At 40.5% G+C, this 26,060-nt stretch overlaps 1 protein-coding gene across 1 annotated transcript in view; it reads right to left on the reverse strand.

Annotated features, from left to right (window-relative positions):
- Window positions 1-26,060, reverse strand: part of KIT (KIT proto-oncogene, receptor tyrosine kinase) — a 71,933-nt gene that overhangs the window by 41,990 nt on the left and 3,883 nt on the right. The window contains exons 2-3 of the mRNA XM_034772572.1: window positions 7,432-7,680; window positions 2,614-2,898 (exon numbers count right to left, since the gene is read on the reverse strand). Coding sequence (XP_034628463.1) covers window positions 2,614-2,898; window positions 7,432-7,680 — 534 coding nt within the window. The remainder of the gene's footprint in view (window positions 1-2,613; window positions 2,899-7,431; window positions 7,681-26,060) is intronic.

Below are 26,060 nucleotides of genomic sequence, written 5' to 3' on the forward strand. Positions count from 1 at the left end.
GGAGGGAGGGCGAGCAGCGGCACGTGAATTAGCTGTTTCGCGCACCGTGGCCGCTCGGGATCTCCCCCTCCCTCCCAGGTTTGAGAGCCTGGGAGGGAGGGGGAGCCCCCAAGTGGCCACGGCGCACGCGCTGCTTCTCCCTCTCCCTCCCTCCCTCCTAGGCTTGAGAGCCTGGGAGGAGGAGGCAGGGCTGGGGATTTGGGGAAGGGGTGGAGTTGAGGCGGGGCCGGGGATGGGATAAGAAAAAAACGGGGCGGGGGGGAGCGGCCAAAATTGTTTTCGCTTGGGGCGGCAAAAATCCTACAGCCGGCCCTGTCCACATCTTTCTTAAAGTGTGGCACCCAGAACTGGACACAATATACAGCTGAGGCCTCAACAATGCCAAGTAGAGTGGGACGATTGCCTTCTGTGGCTTACATATGATACGCCTGTTAATATGCCCCAGAATGATATTAGCCTTTTTTGCAACTACATCACATTTTTGACACATATTTAATTTGAGAACCACCATAAACCCCAGATCGTTTTCAGTAGTACTATCACCTAGCCAGTTATTCCCCATTTTGCAGCTGTGCCTTTGATTTTTCCTTCCGTAGTGTAGTAATTTGCACTTGTTTTTATTGCATTTCATCTTGATGATTTCAGACCAATTCTCTGATTTGTCAGGTCATTCTGAATTCTAATCCTGTCCTCCAAAGTGCTTGTAGCCCCTTCCCGCATGTTGTCATCTGAGAAGTTTATAAGCACACTCTCTACTTCATTACCCAAGTCATTAATGAAAATACTGAATAGTAACAGACCCAGGACAGACCACTGAGGGACCTGATTAGGTACATCCCCCACAGTTTGACAGAGAACCATTGATAACTATTCTTGGGAGTATGGTCTTTCAATCAGTTCTGCACCAGTTTGCTTATGAGAATTTTCATGTGGGACTGTGTGAAAAGCTTTACTAAAACCAAGATATCTCACATCTACTACTTCCACCCTATCCACTAGGCCAATAATCCTATCAAAGAAGGAAAATGGTTTGGTTTGGCATGATTTGTTCTTGGCAAATTCATGTTGGCTATTTCATATAATTCTATTTTCTTCTGGGTTTATAAACTGATTGTTTAATAATCTGTTCCAGTATGTTTCCAGTTATCAAACTCTAAAATTCCCGGGTCCTTTTTGTTCCCCTTTTGAAAGGTAGGTAGTATGTTTGACCTTCTCCAGTCCTCTGGGACCTTACCAATCCTACATGAGCTCTAAAAGATAATCGCTAACGATTCCAAGATTGCTTCAGCTAGTTCTTTAAGAACTCTATGGTGAATTTCACCAGATCCTGCCAACTTGAATACTTATCTAAATATTCTTTCACCTGTTCTTTCCTGATTTTGGTTTGTTTTTCTTCCCCCTTATTGCTAATATAATACCGAGCTCTTATATAGAACTTTTCATATTTGACTCTTGTGCCAGTGGAATTGAACTCTCCCCTTCTGGACTACAAGTGGTGAAAACAGCAGTCTGATACGAGGAGCTCTGGATTTTATTCCTGGTTCTACCACACCTTTGGAGAGTGAACTTGGGCAAGCTATTTAAACCTTAAAAAGATGTGCACCTCAATCGTTAATATATTTTAGGCGCTTTCATTAATTAGGCTTATACTTCCTTCTCTCCAAACTGATTTACAACAATTTGCTAACATACAATGTCATTAGAAGGTTAAATAAAAGATCTGTCTAAAAGGGCTTAAAATTCAAGAGGCAGATAAGAGGTAAACAATAACAAATGGCAGCTTTACCAGTGATGTCCCATTCAAAATTAGAGGACAAGATTTTTATACCTACCTTTTTTCATCTATGAAGAAAATAAGATTGTTCCATACCCTCCTTCCCCTACCACACAGCTTCTCTCTCTCTCACACACAAACACAAACACACACCTTACTTCAGTTGTGAGAAACTGTATTTGTTAGCTTACTACATTTTATTAAACAGAATGTATTATCAGTTCTTCCAATTTCAATTATACAGATAACAGTAAGGTGATGAGGTGTCCTAGTATTCTGGTTTAACAGGACAGACCTGTCCAAATCTATTGAATACTATAAGTTTTAACAAAGCAAACGAATTAAAAAGCCAGCATCGAAGACGAGTGTCAGCACTGGAGCAGGGCTCAGAAAAGCCTGGGTTCCCCAAATTTCTTTTAGAATCCACAGAAGTACCCAAAATCAGCAGGGATTTTGCCAAACCTTTCTAAGATCCCCACTGTCAACCTTTATGTGACACCTCTTCTCTTGTCCCTTCAAACACAAACACACACACACCACTCTACCAAATTCCAGATCTGGAACAAGCTCCGAAATCCCTGCAACCTATCCACCCAGCTACCAAAACCTCAAACAGGCACCTATTTATGACTATATTTTAAAATGTATTCTGTTTTATTATATGAAAAAAATCTAGTAATCCTAAACTTGCATTATTAAATCAAATCTTTCTATGAAAAACAGTGATAAGTTCAAGATCCATTAGTGTTTCTTAGGAGAGTATTCGCAGCAGTGTTCATCAATCTGTTTTGTTCAGATGAATGCCCATATGCATGCAGAGGGGAAAAATGTGCATTTACCTGGCCTTACAATCAGGTATTTATTTTCTGAAATTGTCTCAACTCCATTTTGTTTTGCCGAGCATTGGTAGCACCCTTTAAATGATCTTTGTACATGTCTGATAGTGATTCCTTTCTGGGGATTGGAAATAAGCGTCAAATTCTCGGGGAATGGTTTGCCACCACATAATTTCAAGGTGAAATGTGAAACGTCTGGATCTGTCACTGGACACACCACAAGAGCATCACTGTCCTCGTTTACATAGATGAAAGGGTCAGAGTCAGTAAGGAAAAGGATCTGTGGATCTGTGAAGAAGACAAATATGTTAAAAAGTCAGGAACTGTACAAGTTAAAGTTCCAAAAAACCAAACTCTGTCAGATTGCACAAAGAATACATTAAATTATACATTTTACAAATATACTATGTCAATTCAAGTTTACTAAGTTAATGTTGCTAATAGAATTTTAGAAAACTTCCATATTTTCTGACTGTGCACTATGCTAAGGTGCAATAGTTTTAAAACTCCATCACTTGAGAGTTTTGTGAAAGAAAAAATTCTTATTTTTTCTTTTATCTTTAAAGAGAGGAAATTATTGTTGCCTTCTTATCTAACTCAAAAAATGCCAGAATAGATTTTGCTCAGACTATTAAAAAAATCACCTCTGAGCTGAGACCAGGTTTATTGAGTTTCATGCCCAGAAGGAGAATTTCTGAGAAATGTATGAGCAAGTGAAAGTTGAACTGCAACCTCAATTATAATTTTCACTTCTAAAAGAGACAATCTAAATGAACACATATTGCTACCAGAGGAAATACCAAAGTTCTCTCTCCCTGAAAATACTGGGGTATTTACATAAGCATTTGGTTAATCCATAGTATTGAAAAATTATGATGTAATTATTCTGTATGACTGCTTATAATTTTTCATGTCAATCAATCTACAGTACAGTAATATCTAATGTATTAAGTATTTTATAACCAAAGCTGAAGTCCATGCTAGCTGCTAATTTTAAAATACTAATAATTTGTCCAACAAGATCAAAAATAAAAAAATTAAGAGATTTTACAATGACTGTCAAAGTTTATTTATGCCCCCATCTTCCATACCACTGCCCCGGGCTATAGTTCACTTTGGAGGAGTAGAATTAGAACAAGTTTTGCTCCTTTTATTTAAGTTGGTCTTCATGTAACTTTTACATCCACTATCCTGAAATCACTACAGGGACTTAAGAACTAGCACCAGAAAATAGAGACCCACAATGAGGATAGAAAGAAGAAAACAAGAGCATAGAATATTGTTTAACCAAAACAAGAATAAATAGCACATTTTAAGCTTGTTTTACTTATACTGTATACTTTAAAGATCTGTAGCCTAGAGAACTTTGCAGTGAGAGATGGAGTCAGCTGAGGAAAGAACATCTATTCCAAATCATTCTGTGGAAGGATAAAGTGACATTGAGCCCACTGGCCTAGTTGCAATATGAAGACATAGCATTAACTGTGCTTCTTTTCAAGTGGCAGAAACTCCCCCCACTCCCCCCCAAAAAAAATTGAACGCAAAAGCAGCTCAGGGCAAGACCCTTACTGTAGGCTTACTGTCCTGCAGCAAGAGTTTAATGGGTTCCAAATAAGATGGTAGCATACACAGAAGCACTGAATCCCTCCAAAACCAGAAGACAATCTGAATGAACTCATGAATAATCCATGCTGGCAAAGGCTTAAGCAATTAGTTTTCTCCTAGACAACTTCATCCTGGATGGGTTCAGGTGCAGGAGGGTTCCCTAGGAAAAAGAGGTCCTTGGATGTGTGAACTAACAGCTGGTTCACAGACAGCTGGAATTGGTGTCAAACCAGGATGGAAGTGAGCAGAATTACCCAGGCTTGATCCTGTACAATCTTCCTAGCTCATTCTGGAAATGGAGAAGGAAAGATGGAATGGCATAAATCAATTTGTCTAAGGGAATGAAGACACCTGAAAGGATTACACATATACTTTCCTCACACCCCCACCTCACCCCACCAACATGTTGGACAGTACTCCTGCTCCTCCAACACAAAATGAGTTGCCTATAATTGTATTCACCCAGCTTGCCTTTTATATAAAAGTGTCTGAGATGATTATCCTCCATTTTATTTACTTGGAAGGGGTTAATAATTGCCTTCATCTAGACAATGGAGTTGTAAGTTCCCTGCTACCACATGTTTAAATAGGTGGTCATTGTCCTGTTGTCTATCAACACTGCATGATTTCTGATTAAGGAATAAAGAGTGTGTGTGTCATGATTGACCCAAGCTCTGAAAGACTGATGATTAGACTATATTACTCTTTGCCTTTGAAGGCTGGCATAGCAGCTATAGAAATCCTGATGGTGAAATTGTGATGTCGATATCCACCATTGTAGCAAACAGAGGACATTTTTTGGAGACATAACCATACTGTTCCTATTCTCCTATGCATCCTAACTGTGTAAAAGGAAAGCCGGATAGTGTTTCATGTAGAGTTGAATGCTCTGTACTGTCCTTATGTCTGCGTAGGACATCATCAAGCCCAGGATTTGAAGGGCATGCCACACAACACTGCAGGAACATGGCATGCCTTGAAAAAATATTTGTTTTACCTCCAGAAGCCTATTTGTCCCAGTGAGATAGGAATTTGACAAAGTGGTTAACCAAGTCTTGTGTGAGGGTCAGAAAGCTTCTCTTATAATTCATTGCAAAACCATGTTCATTTGACAGCACTAGTTTGCTATCTTCCATTCTGAGATGAAGAGTATCCCGCTAGTAGGTCATTCTTGTAATGGGAAATATTGGTTATGATGACTACCATGAGGTTTAAGAAAATCTGTGTGATAGATAAAGCTCTAATGTGTCCGTCACATACTGGTATTGGCACGTCTGACTTCATTTGTCACAATCCATGAGAAACAAAAGTATGACTTGCTCTGAGGAAGAAACAAGAGAAATGTCCCCAGTGCTAGAGAACATCTGAATGGCCTCCAAGGCTTCCAGGTTACTGGATGGATAAGATGATAGGGAGAAAGCTGGTACGGAACTAGAGAGGCAGCAAAGTCCAGCACTACCACTGAGCTCTTGGTCTCAGACAGCTGATGTGGTTTGAAGGCAGATTGTAAATGGGTGGGTGGGTGAGTGGGTGGGATGAAGAATACATCTGTTCATACACTGGTCATAAGGTCTAAAGGAACCCAACATAGTATGTTCTCACTGAAAGTCTGCATGCATTTCACGGGAAGAGGGGTTCCAGAGTTTTAGGTTAGCTTTTTGGTCAGGTCACCTGGATGGTTAGACCTTGTCCTGGCATTGTGAAGTGAAGAAGAGGAAGAAATTTATCCATGATAGAAGGATGGCTGTTCTGAGGACTTCATAGCTTTGCATTTCTTCAGAAACGCCACAGGACCACACAGACTACCTTTGAAAATGTTCCATCTGGAGAAAATCCCCTGCCAGGCTGTGCTGGCTCCTCTGTCCTTATGGAGCAGTTCCAGAAGGATTAGCAGGTCACTAAGCAACTTCCCTCATCTCTCACAGGGACTACTGGCTAGAGGTGGAGAAAGAGAAACACTAGTTGCAACAGAAAAGGCCACGCAAAAATCAAACAAACAAAAAAACCCACCCCACCAACAGGAAAAGAGGGCAGCCTGAGCCACATGGGCTCAGGCAAGAGAATGGGTTGCCCTGGAAATCAGCTGAGCCAATCCCCCTTGAGGCGTAAGTTGGCAAAGTTGGCTGAGAGCCAACGAGGCTATCTGTCAGAATCCAACAGGTCACAGAAGGGAGGAAAACCGGAGGAAAAGACAGAGGAGGGTAAAAGGCAATAGCAGTTCAAGAAAAAGTATCAGTCTTGTACACATTTCTGCAGGTACCCACTACAGAAAGGTGTACAAGAGTTAGTCAGAGCTGCCTGCACTAAAACGGAGGCTGCATGCAAGAGGATTCTTTGTTACCTACTGGCTTTTACAAAGGAGTGTTTAGGTACTAACATTTGTAACAAACTGCCTCAGTAAGTCAGAGGGTGGGGGTCAAACCTTTAGTGATTATAGACTAGTGGATGTAAAGAATAATAATTTTTAAAATTCTACAAAGAATAAAATTAAGGAAGAAATAAGGGAATAATCCACCCAAATGATTTTAGCTCATTTTTAAAATGGTATCCAAATTCTCCTTCCAGAAGCCAAGTTTTTGCACATAACAATGAAGATTTATATGGAAACGCTACCAAAAGCTTTCTGTGACTACAATGACCCTAGCAAGCATAGTCTAATGTAAATTCCTAACTTCTCCTTGTATGTGTTACACCATTTCTCATCCCCTGGTGTTGCTGAACATTGCTAAAATATGTTGTGTAATTTTAAATATATTAAGTTCCTGCTAGGACTATTTATTATTAATAATTATTATTTTTATTTGGGCTCAAGTCTTTTCTTTACCTGATCTTACCAGACAATCCAATTACAAATAATTTTGATTCTTAATGTGCTGATACACTACAGTCATAGACTTTAAGGCCAGAAAGGACCATCGTCCGACCTCCTGCACATGCCAGGCCACAGAACCTTACCCATCCACTCCTGTAATAGACCCATAACTCCGGCTGAATTACTGCAGTCCTCAAATCATGATTTACAGACTGTAGTAACTCAGAGAACCTACCCATCTAGTGTCTCATCTCTTGCCATGGATTCCTCATGAATTTGGAATACAAAGTAAACAGCTTTACTACAGTTTCCGAGTATTCATACGCAAAGGGACACACCAGATACCTGACTCCAATTATGTGCTTTGGAAGGGAAGAGGGGAAAAAGTATACATACAAATTTACCTTTAACAAAAACATAAATGGAGGTGTTTAAACTCTCTTTGTTTTTGCATATGTATCTGCCTGTATCTTTGGCTGATGCATTTTTTATGTTCCACTCCTTATTCCTGAAATGTCTTGGCTTTCCTGAAGGGTCTGAGTTCTGAAAATCCCAAGTCACTGGACCATCATCATTGCATCTCAGTCTTACTTCTTGTCCGCTATTCACAACTAAGGAAGATTTTTCTGGAGTAATAGAAGGTATTGTGCCACCTGGAAGAGAGACAAAAATGCCGTATATATTGCTATACTTATTTGTCATGTTTTAACAAATGAAAATATTTACCTGAACCTTTAAGAATAATTTTAGATTTTGTGCCTTCAAAAATACAAAGTATTACACTTAATTAATTCTATAAGTTTCTGTAGACAGCTCATAACGAAAGACCGCGGCCCATATGCACAGAGCTTACAGCCACTGCAGATGGAAACTGGGTTAAATAGTTGTGACGAAGTGGGACTGTTTTTAATGTTCCCCCTAATACTGTGTGGGTGCCTCAGTTTCCCCGGTGCATTTCTTAAGCCTCTAGGTGGTCGGATAAAGGCCAGTGTGCATACTGTCCCTCCCTCTGTCTCCTAACAACAAATGGCCAGGACCCTTCCCCCCTCGCAAGGAAATAGGTAAAGGTGAACAAAGAGATTGGGTGACCTCCTGGCCTGGGAAAGAGACAAAGCCCAGAGGAGGAGGGGCTGGAGGGGGTTTTCAGTTTGGAGTTGGCTGGGGACTAGGAGTGAGGGCAGATGGGGGTGTCGGGCTCGCTGGGCCCCAGAATGGACCCGGTGTTGGGGTCCCGTTCGCTGGACTGACAAGCCCTGTTTTAGGCTGTGTTCCTATCATCTAATAAACCTCTGTTTTACTGGCTGGCTAAGAGTCACATCTAACTGCGAAGTGGAGATGCGTGCAGGGCCCTCTGGCTTCCCCAGGACCCTGCCTGGGCGGACTCGCTGTGGGAAGCGCACGGAGGGGCATATGCTAAATGCTCCCAGGAGAGACCCGGGAAGTGAAGCCGTGTGAGCTTCTTGCCCTGAACACAGTCTGCTCCATGGGAGAGGAGGCTCCCCAAAGTCCTGACTGGCTTTGTGGGGAGCAGTTCCAGAGCATCACCTGGGGACTCCGTGACAATAGTCTGGAAAGTGTTCCAGCTAAAACAGTTTATGTCATGATTTGGCTTGTCAATGGGGACAGAGCAAACAATTTTAACATGAAACTACATTTGTAAACTTGATTCTACCATGATTTGGTTTCAAGAGCCAACAGATGACCGCTGATTATATTTTTAATTGTGTGATGTCGAGTTCTAAACTCTCTTTGCCCAATATTTATTATTGTTTTAGCTGCTTTGCAATAGGAACTGCAACCACATCTATTCTGTAAGTGGATTAATTATATGAATATATATGGCTTCAGTGTAAAGTTTACAAGACATTTATTTTCTTTGATGAAACACTAATTTGTAACCTCCTACAGAAGTACTCAATATTATGCAGGTATTCCTACACCTCCTGTTGCAACATTAGAGGAACTGTTTTCTTCCAGTAGAGCTAGCCCCCTCAAGTCACAAAAGTATCATCTCTTTCACTGCACATACCCTGGTCTACTCTGATTGCAGCTTTAAAAAAGATTCTGAGAAAGTATTGCTATGCAAACTATTATCCCCCAAATGTAAAACATTTTCCCACCCCAAAAACCAACAAAGAGCCTATTAAGGCCTACTTGTCTAAAATGTATTTAAATAAGCCAAATAGTTTTTTTTGCTGAGCTAGCATACCCCATGTTTTAGCCTAAAGAAATTCAAAATTAATCTAGAAAATGGGAGTTCCTATGGGGAATGAAGACAAACTCTTACTAATGTTGTCCTGTCTGAACCACACATATCATATTAAATTTATGCAAATTATGCTGAGGTCTTGTGACAGCAATCTATGCCTATCCTGACACCCTTAAGAATATGTATTTAGTCAGGTCAATGACTATCTGTTTATCACATGATAACTGTCCATTTAATACATTAAAATACATTAAAAAAATTTCAGCCAGACTTGATGACCAATAGGCACATATACTGGTAGAAATATACTGCAGTTGGTGATACAACTTCCATTTGTTTTCTTTCAAAAACACACACTATTCTGATGTGGTGAATTTTCCTACAAATAGGGACAATGCCACAAGTTCAATCAAAACACGCTATAATTAGTTTGGACCCGATTATATTCCAGCCTTAATTCATTTATTTCTCAGCTTTAGTGGCTCTTAAGGGTATATAAATGGATTAAGATCAAGTCAGATAAATGCTCCTGTTACTGAGAAATCCAAAGATAATGAAAGAGTATAAGGGAAAGAATGAAGGTCAGAACTCCTTCAGATTTTAACTACTTTGTTTGCAGGCTGGATTTCTGGACTGAGATCTCTCTGTCACTGCTAATTAAAGGCATTTATCACTGCTCAACTAGAAAGATAAACCTTTTCCTAACATTACTGGAAATATTCCATATGAAGATCTTCAACCCATACATACAGAAACAGCAGAATCTGTATGAAGTATCCTAAAATATAATCATGTCCACTTCCAGCAAAGAGGCAGACAACATCGCTACACAGCCATACTCCATGTTCATGGCTCTGCCAAACTTAGTCTGCTTTGACCCACTGAACGCATATAATATTTCAAGTCAGGAGTTCAAAGTCTACTATATTTACAGTAGGCCCCATCTTTCAAGCTGCCGAACACACTCAGCTTCCAGCAGGTACTGAGACACAGGACCTGTCCCAATGTTTACAGCAAAGCCTGTATGTCCAGTGTAGCAATGTAAGCTTCATGTGCTGAGGTTGGGGGGAAGGAAAGGAGCAGTGGGAACAAACATACCATAGCATTTAGAAAGCAAAATCCATGACTTATGAATGCTCCAGTAAAAATCTACATTTCGGGGTATTGATACAAAAAATGCAGAACAATTATTTCTAAGCCACATAGAATAATAGGCTCCTGCCCCAAACTTTTAACAACCTAAATTAAACTTAATGTACCGAGCGATGTCATCAAACTAAGGATCTGATCCAAAGCTCATTGAAATCAATGGAAAGACATTGCACGTGTGTCTGCTAGGAAAGGGAGTTGGGGAGTTGGAGAATGAGGGTTACAAAAGTGAAAGACAACAAGATATGCTTTGTATTACGCATCTAAATAAATATCTCTGATCTTTAAAAAAGAAGACTAATTAACTTAAAGTAGTATGGTTTATAGGTAGTAAGTGGGATGAAGACTGTGTGTGTATATGTCTCTGGGAAGAGTGATCAAGTGATGGAAGCCTGAAGATTTTTTTCAACAGCTTCTGATCCTCCTAATCCCAAACAGATTGTATACACCTTTTTAACATCAGAAACAGGACTATGCCTACAATTGGTTTTGAACAGAGCTGGGGCACATGCAGGAGCAAACTACAGATACATGAAGTTAGTGTTCCATAGCTAAACAGTCACTTTCACCCACCCCTATTGCCTTAGTTTATCAAAGCTTGTTTAATTATTAAAATGCTGGGATCAACTGTGAGCAATTTGAAAAAAGAACTGAAATACCCTGGAAAAAGCTTCGTAAGCCACAAAGTTGGGGTATATGGTAATAGCGACTTCTGCAACAGAAGGGAGAGCTGGAAAATAGGGCTGAAGGAATTAGAGAATGATACTGCTCTAGATAATACTGATGAAGAGAGAAATAACCATCACAAGTCAAAGTGAAGGGATCCTACAAAGATCAGGAGATGTAAAAAACAAAACAGCTTTGCTTCTGGAGTGTGTAAAAGTGGAAAAATCTTAAGTGAGGAATCTTGGATTCTTGTTAGCTTCAAGCCATTTGAGCTTTAGTGCTTGTGTAATAGGGAAAGGCACTGACAGGTGGAAATTTACATCATGTTCGTAAGCACCTTTATGTTGCCCCAAGCTACCAAACACATAAAAGAGATTGCATTGCAGTTGAAGAATGAGACTAGGGCCTTGTCTACACTTACTGGGGGTTTGATGCGTGGTGATCGATGCATTGGTGGTCGATTTAGCGGGAAGACCCACTAAATCGACCGCATATCGCTCTCACATTGACTCCTGTATGTCACCAGAACGAGAAGTGTGAGGGGAGTTGATGGGAGAGCATCTCCAGTCGACATCACGTAGCGTAGACCTCACAGTAAGTGGATCTAAGTACATCAACTTCAGCAACATGAATAACGTAGCTGAAGTTGAGTAACTTAAATCGATCTCCCCCTGAAGTGTAGACAAGACTTAGGAGTCAGGAGATCTGGGTTCTACTCCTAGCTCTGACATGGGCTTCCTGTGCAACCTGGGCTGGGCCCAATCACTTAAACTTTCTGTGCCTCAGTTTCCCCCATTGCCATACAATTATCAAATATTAATGGAATCGGGAGTTTATAGCAGGTCTGCCATGCACAAAAGTGACCAGGGTACACTTTCAGAAGTGAGTCTTAGAAAATCTGTATGAGAAGATTCTTACACATTAAAGATAGATCAGCCAAAAACCCCATCAGGAATATAACTTAGTTGAGCTTTACAGTAGAACCAATATCATGTGAAAGACATTAACTGAAATGTAAATACACACTTCAATATACAGATTCCTAACATTCTAATTTTCTTACAATTGTTATCTTTTAGTTCAAAAGACATGTGGCTGGCGAGACGAAGGAAGTTGGGAGACTAAAGGTGTTTGCCAGCAGATGGAGAAAAGGAGGTAGAATGTTGGTTCCCCCTCTCCCCCACTTAACTTGCAAGTACTCTACAATGAAGAACTCGCCTTGGGAGGAAAATGGCATGTTACCAACATCACTACTAACTCTTCCTCTGCCTGCTCCTGAGGGGGCCCCCCACCAGTCAGGGCATACTGACCCTGGAGGCTTCTACCCAGGCCCTGGTCTTGACTTTCTGGGAATGAGGCCTGCACGTCCCCGCCAACAAAAGCAAGGCAAGGAGATCACCTCAGTGAGAGAGGTGTCTGTTGGTGGAGTCCCTCAGGAAGCAAGCAAGAGAGCTGCAAAAGGAGGTAGCTTGTCTGAATATCACCTGGGAGCACAAGGATTTCATCAGCAGGATGCACAGAGGATGTTAGCTAACTACAGGTAACTACAGCAGCACAAGAGGAAGGAGAACCAGCTGCTCTACGAGGAGGAAACTGGCTTCTGGCCACTTGGGGAGTAGACAGTGCTCCACCTCTACCCAGGTTCCCCATCCATCATGGTCAAGAACCAGTAGAATATATTGGAAACAGGCAGAGAGGGGCAGATCCCAATGTCTGAAGAGGAGGAGCCACCAGCCGCAAGACTGAAACACTGAACGGCCACTGCACCAAGAGGAAGAGGCATAGAGTTCTGGTGGGCAAGGACTCCCTTCTGAGGGGAATGGAGGCATCCATTTGCTGACCTGACAAAGTCCTGGGAGGTGTGCTACCTGCCTGAAGCCCACATCCAAGCCATTACAGAAAGGTTCTTGAGGCTCATCTGTCCCTCTGACCACTACTCCATGCTGCTCATCCCAGTGGGCACTAATGATACTACCAGGTATGACCCTGAGTAGATCAGCAGTGACTACAGGGCTCTGGGAACAAGGGTGAAGGAGTTGGGGGTTAAAGTGGTGTTCTTGTCCATCCTCCCAGTTGAGGATAAGGGCCCAGGCAGGGACACATTTATTCCAGAGATGAATGCCTGATTGTGCAGATGGTGTTATTGGAAGGGCTTTCAATTCCTTGACCATGGGATGCTGTTTTCGAGAAGAAGGATTGGGAAGAGATGCAGGGATGCTATTTAGAGGGGGCATGGGGGGGAGCCTTCTGCCTCCCCTCTGCTCCCCCACCCCGGAGTTTTGACACATGTCCTAGCCCCAATGTGGAATGTGAGTTCTCCAGAGAAGAGGTGCTGCTCCCAGCTTGTGCCCCTGGGGCAGGGAGTCAGTGTTTTGTTTACAAACAGAGGCAGGGTGATTAAGATAAGAAAGGGCTGGAAATTAAAAGTTAAATGAGTCTTTAAAAAGGAATCCCTCTGTGGGGAAAGGGGGGCTGTTGAAGGGGACTCTGAAGAACTACCTGTTTCAGAAGATGGAGGAAGCAACCAGGGAGGCAGCCATTTTAGGGTATGTCTACACTGCAAACAAACAAACAAAACAAAACCCTAGCAGCAAATCTCAGAGCCCAGGTCAACAGACACAGGATCGTGCTATCGGTCTAAAAATAGCCATGCAGACATTTGGGCTCGGTCCAGAGCCTGGGCTCCGAGACTTTCCCCCCTCTCTGCTATTATAGTCCCATAGCATAATCCCCAGAAGCCCGTCAGTTGACCTGGACTCTGAAACTCATTGTCATGGGTCATCTTTTTGTCTTCCTTCCTTTCTTTTTTTTTTTTGCAGTGCAGACATACCCTTAAATTTCATTCTGATAAAGAGGGAAAAATTGGGTGCAAATCTGAAGGTGGAACGCCATTTGGGGGTAAATGATCATGAAATGGTAGATTTCATTGTTCTAAGGAAAGAAAGGAATGAGAATGGTAGTATATGGACAATGGACTTCAAAAAAGCAGAGCTTAACAAACTCAGAGAACCGGTAGGTAAGCTCCCATGGGAAGAAAATTGAAGGGATAAAGGAGCTCAGGAGAGCTGGCAGTTTCTCAAAGACAGAATATTAAAGACATAACTGCAAACTATCCCAATGCAAAGGAAAGAAAGAATAGTAAGAGGCCAATATGACTCCATCAGTAGCTCTTTAATTACCTGAAAATAAAAAAGGAATCCTACAAAAAATGGAAATATGGACAAATTGCTAAGGAGGAGTACAATAGAATAGTATACGCATGTACGGACAAAAAACAGGAAGGCTAAAGCAAAAAATGAGTTACACCTAACAAGAGACATAAAATGCAAGAAGATGATCTTTAAATATTTTAGGAACAGGAGACATATGAAGGAAAGTGTAGGTCCTTTACTTAGCGGGGAAGGACAGCTAATAACTGATGACATCAAGAAGGCTGAGATATTTAATGCCTATTTTGCTTTTGTCTTCACTCAAAAGTGACCAGATACTCAACACAATTAATATTAACGAAGTATTCAAATTGGCAAAGCCTGATGAAATTCATCCTAAGGAACTAGCAGAAGGAATCTTGGAACTGTGAGCAATTATTTTTGCGACCTCATGGAGGACAGGTGAGATCCCAGAGTATTGGAGAAAATTAGTATTTATCTTTAAAAATGGGGAAAAAAGATGACCCAGGGAATTACTGACTAGTCAGCCTAACTTCAATACCTGGAAAGATACTGAATAAAATTATTAATCAACTTGTAAGCACCAAAAGGAAAAAAAAATTATAAGCAATAGTCAACATGGATTTGTCAAGAACAAATCATGCCAAATCAACCTAATTTCCTTCTTTGAAAGGGTTACTGGCCCAGTGGATAGGGAGGAAGTAGCAGATATGATATATCTTGATTTTAGTAAGGCTTTTGACACAGCCCCATATGACATTTTCATAAGCAAACTAGGGAAATTACCATATGGTGGGTACACAACTGATTGAAAGACCGTACTCAAAGAGTAATTATCACTGGTTTGCTGTCAAACTGAGGATGTATCTAGTGAACACTCACAGGAGTCAGTCCTCGATCTGATACTATTCGATATTTCCACTACTTACTTGGATAATGAAGTAGAGAGAGTATGCTTATAAAACCTGCGGATGACACCAAGCTGGGAGGAATTGCAAGCTCATAGGAGGACAGTATTAGGGTTCAAAACAACCTCGACAAATTGGAGAATTGGTCTGAAATTGACAAGATGAAATTCAATAAAGAAAAGTTCAAAGTACTACTCTATGGAAGGAAAAATCAAATGCACAACTACAAAATGGGGAATAACTGGCTAGGCAGTAGTACTGTTGAAAAGGATCTGGGGTTATAGTGGATCACAAATTGAACATGATTAAATTGTGAAAAAGGCTAATATTCTTGGGTTTATTAACAATAGTGTTATATGCAAGACATGGGAGGTAACTGTCCTACTCTACTGGGCATGGGTGAGGCCAATTCTGTGCACCACACTTTAAGAAAGATGTGGAAAAATTGGAGAGACTCCAAAGAAGAGCAACAAAAATGATAAAAGGTTTAGAAAACCTGATGTATAAAGAAAGGTTTAAAAAACTAGGAATATTTAGTCTTGAGAAAAAAAGACTGAGTAGGAACTTGATAACACTCTTCAAATATGTAAAGGGCTGTTATAAAGAGGACTGAAAGCCAGACAAGAAATAATGGGCTTAATCTGCAGCCAGGAAGACTTGGGTTAGATATTAGGAAAATCTTTCTTAATATAAGGATAGTTACACACTGGAATAGGATTCCAAGAGAGAATGTGGAATCCCCATCATTGCAGGTATTTAAGAACAGGTTGAAAGAACACCTCTCATTGATGGTCTCCTTGGTCCTGTCTCAGCACAGGGGTCTGGACTTGATGACTTCTCCAGGTCCCTTGCAGCCCTACATTTCTACATTCTCTGCCGCGACAGCGCTTTAACTTTGCCACTGTAGCCTAGCCCCAACTTAAGTTGCTAGTGTAGACCAAGCCTTAGAAGGCAAGGTTGAAAACTCAACCTTTTCATTGCTGTCACCAAACACATGTTGCAGAAGCTGCACAAATCAGACTAATCTTTCTCCAGAACGAAGTATTTGTTGTCCAACATATTTAACAAAGGTAGTATATATTGATCATGCTTATTCCAAATAATGGTGCTCCTGAGCTACTTCTTTAATAGTTGTATTGAAGTTTTGAATTCTTGAATGCTCATGGTCACTAAGGGAAGGACAACAGGATAAGATTAACATAGGTACTGATGTTTATGAAACTTGGGCTTGGAGTATGTCTACACTACCCACAATACAGCACGGCCACAGCTGCGCTGTGACGTGGGCAGTGCAGACACACTTTATCGCCAGGGGAGAGCTCTCCCGGCAATAAAAAAACCCCACCCCGAACGAGCGGTAGTAGTTTTATCGCCAGGAGTGTGGCTCCCAGTGATAAAGTGTTGTCTATACTGGCGCTTTTCAGCACTAAAACTTTTGTCGCTCAGGGGGGTGTTTTTTCACACCCCTGAACGACAAAAGTTTTTTCACTCAAAGTGGCAGTGTAGACACAGCCAGAGTCTTCAACAATCTCTGTCTTTTAACATTAACTCCCTTATCTTTTAAACCTAACACACTGAATAGGAACACAATGAAAGGTGCTGATGGTGACAAGAATTAAGGTATTACTTGTAAAACCCCCAACTGAGTGCTCCAATGAGGTGGCTGGGCCCTGTTGGAAAGCAGTGGCTGCGTAGCAAGCCAGAAACTACAGAGAAGCTGGATGCAGAGCAGAATCCCAGTAACTGCATGCAGAGCTTCCATGGGGAGGAACAGGCTGTGACTGCCAGACGTTACAGCTGAGTGCAGGTCTGTGCAAGATTTATGAGGGAGCGGAGCAGCAGCAACTGGGTAGGGAGCCAGTGCGTAGGGTCCCCAGTGAGAGACATTAAATGAGCCTGGCCTGGAAACCTGCAAGTTCTGGTTTGCTTGTATAGAGACTGGACTGGAGAGGGCACCCCAGGCCTGAAGAGTCTTAACTCTCAATTAGACTGCCTAGAATGCCTAGCTGCTGAAGTACCTGCATTGCTTCTCTTGAGTTGCAGTACACCTAGCATGCTACTGGGGTATGGTATACTCCAGCACTGAGCAGTCTCAATAATTACAATAGCAACAAAGCATTCTAGGTACACACAGTAGTCTTATACAACAATGAATGGAGATTTTGTGGTAGCAATCTTTCAATGATGCTGTGTTAAACAGAATTAATCCTGATGCACAACTGGACTAAATCTGGTTAGAAAGAATGTCTGAACTTAAAACAATTTAAATGGTTAATTCTTACTAAAATGTACAACAGTACAGATCTGTAGTGAATATAAACATGCATTCACCCAAATAAAATATTTGCTTGCAGTAACATGTAAAATTTGATATTTTACATGTCCTCTAGAATGACATTACCTTCTAATGTATTGTTTTCTTTTTACTCTCGTTTTCTAAATTGCTAATCAACTAATTGCTCCAATAGTTATTTTTTGCAGCCATTATACATCTAAATAAACAAAATACAAAATAATTAAGACAGAACAATTAAAATGGATTGAAAAGCATGCTAATGGACAAAATTCGTTTATTCAAATTCTGTTTTTCATTCATCACAACATTTGCTGGTCAATTTGCTTAATGGATTTTCAATCTCCTCTTACTCTTTTTTGGTGACATTTACTTTAAAAAGTACATTATCTTTTCATTCAGTTTCCATTTTAAAAGAATGTTCCTTGTAATGAGCACAAGCTCGAAATGTTGCTTTCTGGATTTTTGTGAAAAGGTAGTTTCAACAAAGGCAAGTGAAAAAACTTGGAGCATGTAGTTTTTTCCCCTCGGATTGCAATTGGAATCAATGGTTATTTGGAAAAAGCTCAATTAAGGAAGGAAACGTAGGATTTTTGGCAATGTGAATGATTATTATTTCAAGCCGTGGCAGCAACTTTATCAAATGGTAGCAATTTCATTAAAGGAGCACTGGTAGTCATCTATGCAGCGCCTTCAAAGGGGAAAAGGATACCAATAACGGTATAATTATATTACTCCTACATTGGACCACATTAAATACCACATTAGAGGACCAAAGCTTTTTACTATCGCTACATATTTTATTTTGTATTAATTTTTTCAACAAAATTACAGCAATGAATAAGCCACACTATATATTATGTGCTTTATGCTTTTAGGTTCAGTTTTCATTTAGTGAAAAAATTGACACAAGAAAGACCCAGACACAGACTCATGACATTAGTGTATATTGATTACAAAATGTTGTTTTAGTCATGACCTATCTTAGGCCTTGGCTACACTGGCGCTGTACAGCACTGCAACTTGCTGCGCTCAGGGGTGTGAAAACACACCCCCCCCCAAGCACAGCGAGTGCAGCGCTGTAAAGCGCCAGTATAATCAGCGCCTGCAGCCCTGCACGCTCTCTTGCAGCGCTGCAAACTACTCCCCTCGGAGAGGTGGAGTACATACAGCGCTGCAAGAGCTGTATGTACTCCATGCCACGGCAGCTCTGTGAATTCCCAAGTATACCCAAGGCCTAAGATACTCACATGGCTCCATTACCACATTATGAAAGACATCACACTTGCATATAATGCATCTATATGACACCAAGTTTTTGTTTGTTTCCGCATTTAATTGCCCATGTCAACAAATTTTCTTCATTGCATCTGTGTTTGAAAATTTTTATATAGTTCTGAATACTCTTTATATATATTTCCATTTTCTAAATATTCATAAACTTTGCTAATATTTGGGATGTCGCTACCCATTTCTTGGTGTTCACTCTAAGACTAAACTCTTCTACCAACTTGTGTATACATATTTTTAAGAGGGGCATCTCTTTGTACTTAGGTCTATAGAAATGCCTTTGTACATATTGCTTTAGTATATATTTTTTATGATTTGTGGCCAGGAAACACTATGTAGGGCAGATTAGCTGCTGGTTGGCAGCATCTCTGGAATTTATACCATGGTTAGCAAAACCTGCTTCATGTAGTCGTTCTAGAATTCTGTAAAATCTGTGTAAAATTTGGTTTTGGAAGTGTCATACAGATAATGAGTCAGATGCATTTCTGACAATCTGTCATATTTCTTCCTAGTCTACTTTTGACAAGGAAATATAACAACTAAACCTCACATTTTAACTTTTATCTTGGATGTCAGCATATATTACAAATAAGTCATTTATATATATTGCGTGCAAAGTTGTCTTTACTTTCCTAATATATTAACACAATCCTCTAAGAGATTTATTTTTCTATGCACAGTTTAATTGCTTATGCAGAGTTGATTGTAGGTAGTTGCCCATAGAAAGTGCCATGTCATAGAAACAGGTGATATGTTTTGCACAAGACATGGCAGGAATCTAATTAGTCAGTATTTATTGCTTGTTTATTTTTACATCTACTTGTCCATCCGCTTATAAACACACCTACCTTTGTGCTATCTAGCTAGAGGTATTTTCATCTTTGGCAAAATTAAAGAGGCAGTGAAACAGATTCTGACCTCCACTTACTACAGTGTAGCTTCATTTATTCAAAGGAGTTACTATGGATTTACACTGGTGTAAACACTTCTAAATCTGGCCCTTGTATTCAAAAAGCAAATGACTGCAATGTAGCCAAACACGAATGCAAATAAATTTTAGACAGTCTTTGAAGAGATCTCTTTGTGAGAGAGTCACCATTTATATTTGCTTAATGTCACGTAGTCAAAGGCTGTGCTTTTTTTGTAACCAACAGTTTGTTTCATTAGCTCATGGCTCAATCCCAATTTTACCACACATCTGCAAGCCCCCTCGAGCTCGTAGTCTACACAGTGTATATATTGTGTACTACACTTCCCTAGTCCAGCTCTGCATACAATCTGGGATCCTACGGACATCCCATACAGGCCATCTCCACCATGGCCCCACTGCCTGGTTGGAATGGCGGTAATAGAAGAGGCCACGAGATCTGTCTGCTGTAAAGGTGGGGCCAGAGGACCCACTGTTGCTCCTCTTCAGGGAGGCTGAGACCTCCCTCCTCTTCTCCGGCACACTGCTCTGTCCTTAGGGAGGCTGTAGTCCAACCCAGAAAGAGGAAGACTGTAGCCTCACTCATCCAGCAAAGGATCCTGTGTCATGTGTGTACATCTGCCATCTCAGTCAAGAGCCCTACTGGGTTGGTAGCAGGAGCCTCCCAACTACACACACGGTCCTCTGTTAAGCAAGGTTTTGAAGTGGTGGAAGCACACTCTACTTCTGGACTACAGGCTACCTGGGTCATTCCTCTTGCTCAGGCCAGTGCTCCTTGTCTTCAAGCAGGAGGGATTGGTTTTGATCTAGGAGGAGGGAAACTTCAAGTTTCCCAGTACTTCAGAAGAAAGTCATGGATATGCACAAGGCGGGCTTCCTGCCACAACTGCAATTTGAATTAATACAATTGGTCCAGTGTAAGTGGCATCCCATATTGGTATCTTGCATGGATGGAGTGTGCTTTATGGGTGGCACTTGAAAGTGTCCAGCTATTTTTATTCCCTCAATTTGTCCTCTTTTTACTGCACTGTAAATACTGTAATACACTCTTTCAATATAATATTAACATAGCTGTGAAGATATCAGAATTAAAGAACAAATTAGCAATGCATTGTACAATACCTGGAAATTAGTTATGGAATAGGAAGCCTTGAGATTCTGTGCTACAAATAAATAAATAAATAAAATAAAAAAGCCTACCACCCTATGGGGAAGAAACATTAATTTTGCTGAAGTTAATGTGACATTTCTAAGTTACAAAATTATGCTTTTCCAACCATCAAAAGAATGCTTCTATTCCACATCTGTGTTGCCTTGCTAGCCAGCTTCCTGGGTTTAACAACAGTTTTGTCCTTCCTATCCAACTCCCTTTAAGCCAAATAGTCATACTGCAAGTAGTCAAAACGCAGTGGTGCCTACTCTCTGAATATTTATGAGTCTTGAGATATTTGGATTTAAGAAAAAAAACAGCCCCACCTCCTGGAGTCATGTGAATGTGAGTTTGGGCTTTCATTACGAAAATTTGCAAGTTTCTAGCTTTCAGAGGAAAACTTGAGAATATTACTAATGGCACCCTAGAAGCTCAGAAACCAGAAAAATAGAAAACTCAAAATGCATTATTTGAAAAAAAAAGTGATTTATAAGGGAATATCATGATTTGGGTTGTAAATATGATTTTTGAATGTTTAAGGTTGGCAATATGCAAAACAACATTTGTTTCTGAGTGTTTTACACTTAATTTGGAGCTTTTTCCCTTACAACTCCTTAGTTTTCTGAATGACAGGAGATTACTAGTGAAGTTTCTCTTTAAAGCCATCCAGCTCAGGTTCTTCAACTCAGCATTTGTATCAGGACGTTCACTTGTTAACAGTCCACTATATGCCATGAGGAATACACTAGTTCACCATATGTGGAACATTGCCAGGTTGAGACTACTACCGACAGAAAACAGAAGGAAATGTTGGTCAAAAAACACCTTTGTCATCTCTCTGCCCAACCATTATAACTCATTTATCATGCTTCCAATAAGCACTAATATGGAAAGTAACAGCCTATCTGATTCAAATCTAAATTCTCAAATTTCACTTACAAAGCTCTCAAAAACAAACACAAGTCAGCTTTATCTTCGTAAGCTTGTGCATCATCAACCTATGTTCCCTTCACCACTCATATCTATCACTACAGTTATCCCATTTATCCACTGAAGTTTTCCCAGTATTAAGTATTTAGTAGTTCTATTTCATGATTCTGTACTCAGCTGTTGGCTGAGATTTCAAATGCTAATCACTTGATGTTTTCAAATGCAAAACTACAGAAATGTGTGGTTGATTATGTTATTAAATAGCGCTTAATTTTAGTTAAGTTGCCCTCAGGTGATTTGTGAAGAGCAATACAGAGTTATTTATTGTGTATCTGCATTAGAAAAGATCAAAAACAAAATATTTATTGGGTAACCTACTTTTTGGAGTAATCCATCAAAATATCAAAGAATAAATCCACTAAGAGATTAACATTTACTGTACCTTCTAATTATTGTAACCCTGAAAATATGTCACATTCACTCTTCAAATACAAATGTTTACACTACGCTTTTATCCTTTTATGAAAAACTGCAGCAATCTTAGCCAGTGAGCAAACAATACATTTCAATTTCCGGTGTCAGATCCCAAGCCAATGAGACTACTCATGTGTAAAGTTAAACACATGCATGACTGTTTGCAGAATTGGCTTTTAATAGCAGTTAGGTGCCTAAGTGCCCTTTTGAACACCCTTCCAGTCTCTTAAAATTCATAAATAAAACAAAATACCCCAACAGTAAAAATAGCAAAGCAAGAGAGTTGTTTTAATCAGTTTTCTAACTAGTTCTGTGCATTCTCGTCAGATTTTGATTTTAAATAATGAGCAAAAGCTTTGGAATGAGAGAAAGGTTTAAATAGAAGACTGGGTTTTCACCTTCAGCTGCAATTCAGCTTTTGCCATAAACTGAACAATAATCTGAACACTGAGGAACAGAACAACAATTTTGGGAGGTGGGGGAATCAGGTAGAACACTAATCGGGTGACCAGATGTCCCGATTTTATAGGGACAGTCCCGATTTTTCGGTCTTTTTCTTATATAAGCTCCTATTACCCCCCACCCCCGTCCCAATTTTTCACATTTGTTATCTGGTCACCCTAAATACTAATGAGCAAAAACAAGGCAAAGAGCTATACATAAAATGAAAAATTGTGCCACACTGAAGACTACTTAAAGTAAAAATTATTTTCAGGATATTAGAACTCATTTCCTCTTGTCCTTTTTTAAACAGCTGAAAGAGACTTGAGGAAGTGAGTCAAAATCCTGGAAGATGTTTGTACTACACTAAAAAGAAAAACAACATCTGTAAAATAACGTGTGCATATACACATTGAGAAAGATAATGTGCAATGGCTTCATCTCTCATGCATTTACCTTCATCAGTGAAGAGTGCAGGACAGCCCAAAAGTGGTTTAACCTTGAGCAACTACTGTCTCTCCTTACCAGACCAATATCATAATAGACCTTCTGTCATGTATTGTATATAAATATGTTGTTGAGCCTCTTTGATGCTTTGAAGTTCTGGTTTTTTCCCAGATTTCTTACCTTAAGATTTTTTCAGATTATTTACTGAAAACTTAGGGTGCAAAGAAACTTTTCTTCAAAATATAAATACATAGCATTTTATGTTTAGTCTAACTGAATGATAGATTTGTTACAAAATATTTAAAATATTTTGAATCTACAAAGAGTTATACAGTAATTACAACAAATGTATACATTGTATTAAATTAAACAATAGAATATACAGAATAGAGAGGCAGCATTAGGCCACAGAAGAGAACTGGAAGTCAAGCTAGGTTGAAATTCTTCCGTTTGATGGGGCTAGGATTTCATTCCTAGAAGTCTATTCCAGACTTTGCCCCGGCTTAGTGTTCAACGTAGGTCAAGTCACAACCTTTCTGCCTCAGTTTCTCCATCTGTAAAACTGAGTAATACTTATACCTCTGATCTACATATGTGCAGGAAATATTGTTGAAACAATACAATTTATAAGAAGTTACTGAAGTAAAATGAAAAGTATGGGAAGATTCACCATAGCCTAATTGTGTTAAGAGTTGGAATAATTTATGTCAATAATAGTGGCACTGTGTTAGAAAAATAGCACACAGAAATGTCACCAATTTGTATCAATAGTATTTAAATTAAATTTGAATATAAATCCTGCTTCTTCCCAAACCCTGCACATTTTCTGTTACACAGCAATGAATAAATCCTAGAGGAATCAAATGTAGTCACATGATCACAGCAGTTTCCCAGTGACTCTGGCAGGAAAAAAGTACAGTATTGCACAATCCTTGACATTTCCATTCTGCTCCTGGCAGCGCTTCAGGCAATGATATGTGCAGGAGACGCATACCTATACTCACTGCTGTGAGGAAGGGAGGAAAACGCAAACAGAATTGCTGGGAGATGGGGGTAAAACAAACACAGAAATGGAGAGTTGGGGAATCAAATGGGTTGAGGGGCCAAACAAATAGCTTAGCAACAGTCCATGTGAATTTTTAGCAAGCTCAGTCTCTCTCCCCCGGGGCTGGCAGGCGTTGGGAACATAATGGAGATGGACACACATCCTTCCAGGCAGACGGCACACTTTATATTATTGTTTAGTTGTCTGAATAAGAGTGTTGATGGGCTCTGAAAGGAACCATGCCAAAACATAGCAGCAGAGTGAATGGGATGAGAAGATTTCCAGGGAGTGTGGGAGGAATAACAAAAAAGGGCTAGATCCACAAAGGGGGATTTTTGGCACCTAGCTGCCACTTCAGGTGCCAAAATGTAGATCCTCAAACACCCTGCTCACGTCTGCCGGCATCTAAAGTCCCTAGGTGCCTAAATTTTCTCTGGTAAAGTCCCCTCAGCACCTACAAAAATCGGCCAGTGACCGTGTGCACTGTGCAGTCACCTCAGGTGGATGCCTAACTCATGCCTAAGCCTCAGTGCGATCCTGAAGCTGGCCCTGCTTACCTTACCTGTGGGGAAAACCTGTGGACACTGTCAGAAGCCGTTTTACATGATCAGGCCTCACACAAAACAGTGGAGGAGGTGATAGTTCCAGGCCTGTTTATAACTTTTAGCCCAGTGGTCAGGGCAGTCATCCACAATGTGGGAGACCTGGTTCAATTTCCCACCCAACCTGATATGGAGAAAGGACTAGAATTGGAGTCATCCCCTCCCAGGAGAGGGCCCTCACTACTGGGCTGTGGAGTATTCTGGGGCTGATCTCTCTCATTCTCTCCTGTTGAAACTGTTCCGCTGCATATAAATAATTAATTAAATATGCACAGAAGCAGAAGGCCTGGAACCTGGGTCTCTCACATGGTGATTACAATAACCACTGGGCTATAGACTCATTCTCACTCTTTTCCACAGCTCTGTGGTTAGGGCACTCTCTTGGGAGCAGAAGACGCAAGTTCAAGTCTCTACAGCAGGCAGAGGGGTGAATTGAGCCTAGGTCTTCCACATTCTGGGTGACTGCCCTAACCACAGGGCTAAAAGTTATAAGGCAAGGTGCCACCACCTCCTCAATATTTTTAAAGAGAAAGTTTAGGTGCCTAATTTCAGGAGAGTGTTCATAGCTGTGAATCCTGAGCAGAGGGAGGCACTTCCCACCTGCCAAGACAGAAGCGCCTGAAGGATAGGGCTTATAAACCCCCTCTCTCCTTGGCATTTCCTATTGGTTAGTGTAGGTGGTACCCTGTTAAGCTTGCGGACTTTTGTGGATTCCATTCTTAGATGCTTAACTCTGTGTCATGCATTGTACAGGGTGCCTAACTCAGGGATGTGAATTCTACTGGGCACCTAAACAGAAGGTGTTGCAGTGTTGAGTCCAAGTCCCCTCAGGGGAAGCCTGAAGATTCTAAAAGAACATCCCACAAAAAGAGTGTATGAACTAAAAAAAAAATAAGTCAAGGGGAGAAGGTGGCACTAAACTGAGATGCAGAAAACACAAGGACAGGGAAAGAGCACAAAATACCAGCAGTGAAGCGAGGGGCTGAAGACATGAATGGCTTAATTTCACAGGAGAAACCATATTAAAGTTTAGTTTTGTACCAACTCATTCTCTTTTTGCAAAAGTGAGGGAGAGGCAGGGGAGGAGAGAAACTCTTGACTATCTGACAAAGAAATTAAGTGCGATATAAAACACAGACACACACATACACCCCCCCCCCACACACACACATATAAACAGACACTTACCCAAAGACAAACATTTTTACTATAGTGAGTCTTACATACTATTCACTTCTCATCCCATTCTAATTCATTAATTCTCATTCACAATTGACTTCTCATCAATATTAGTAAATTCATCTAAGGTGCCATTCAAAGCAAATAATTCC

The sequence above is a fragment of the Trachemys scripta genome, chromosome 5 (genome assembly GCF_013100865.1).
Source record: "Trachemys scripta elegans isolate TJP31775 chromosome 5, CAS_Tse_1.0, whole genome shotgun sequence".
NCBI classification, from domain to species: domain Eukaryota; kingdom Metazoa; phylum Chordata; order Testudines; family Emydidae; genus Trachemys; species Trachemys scripta.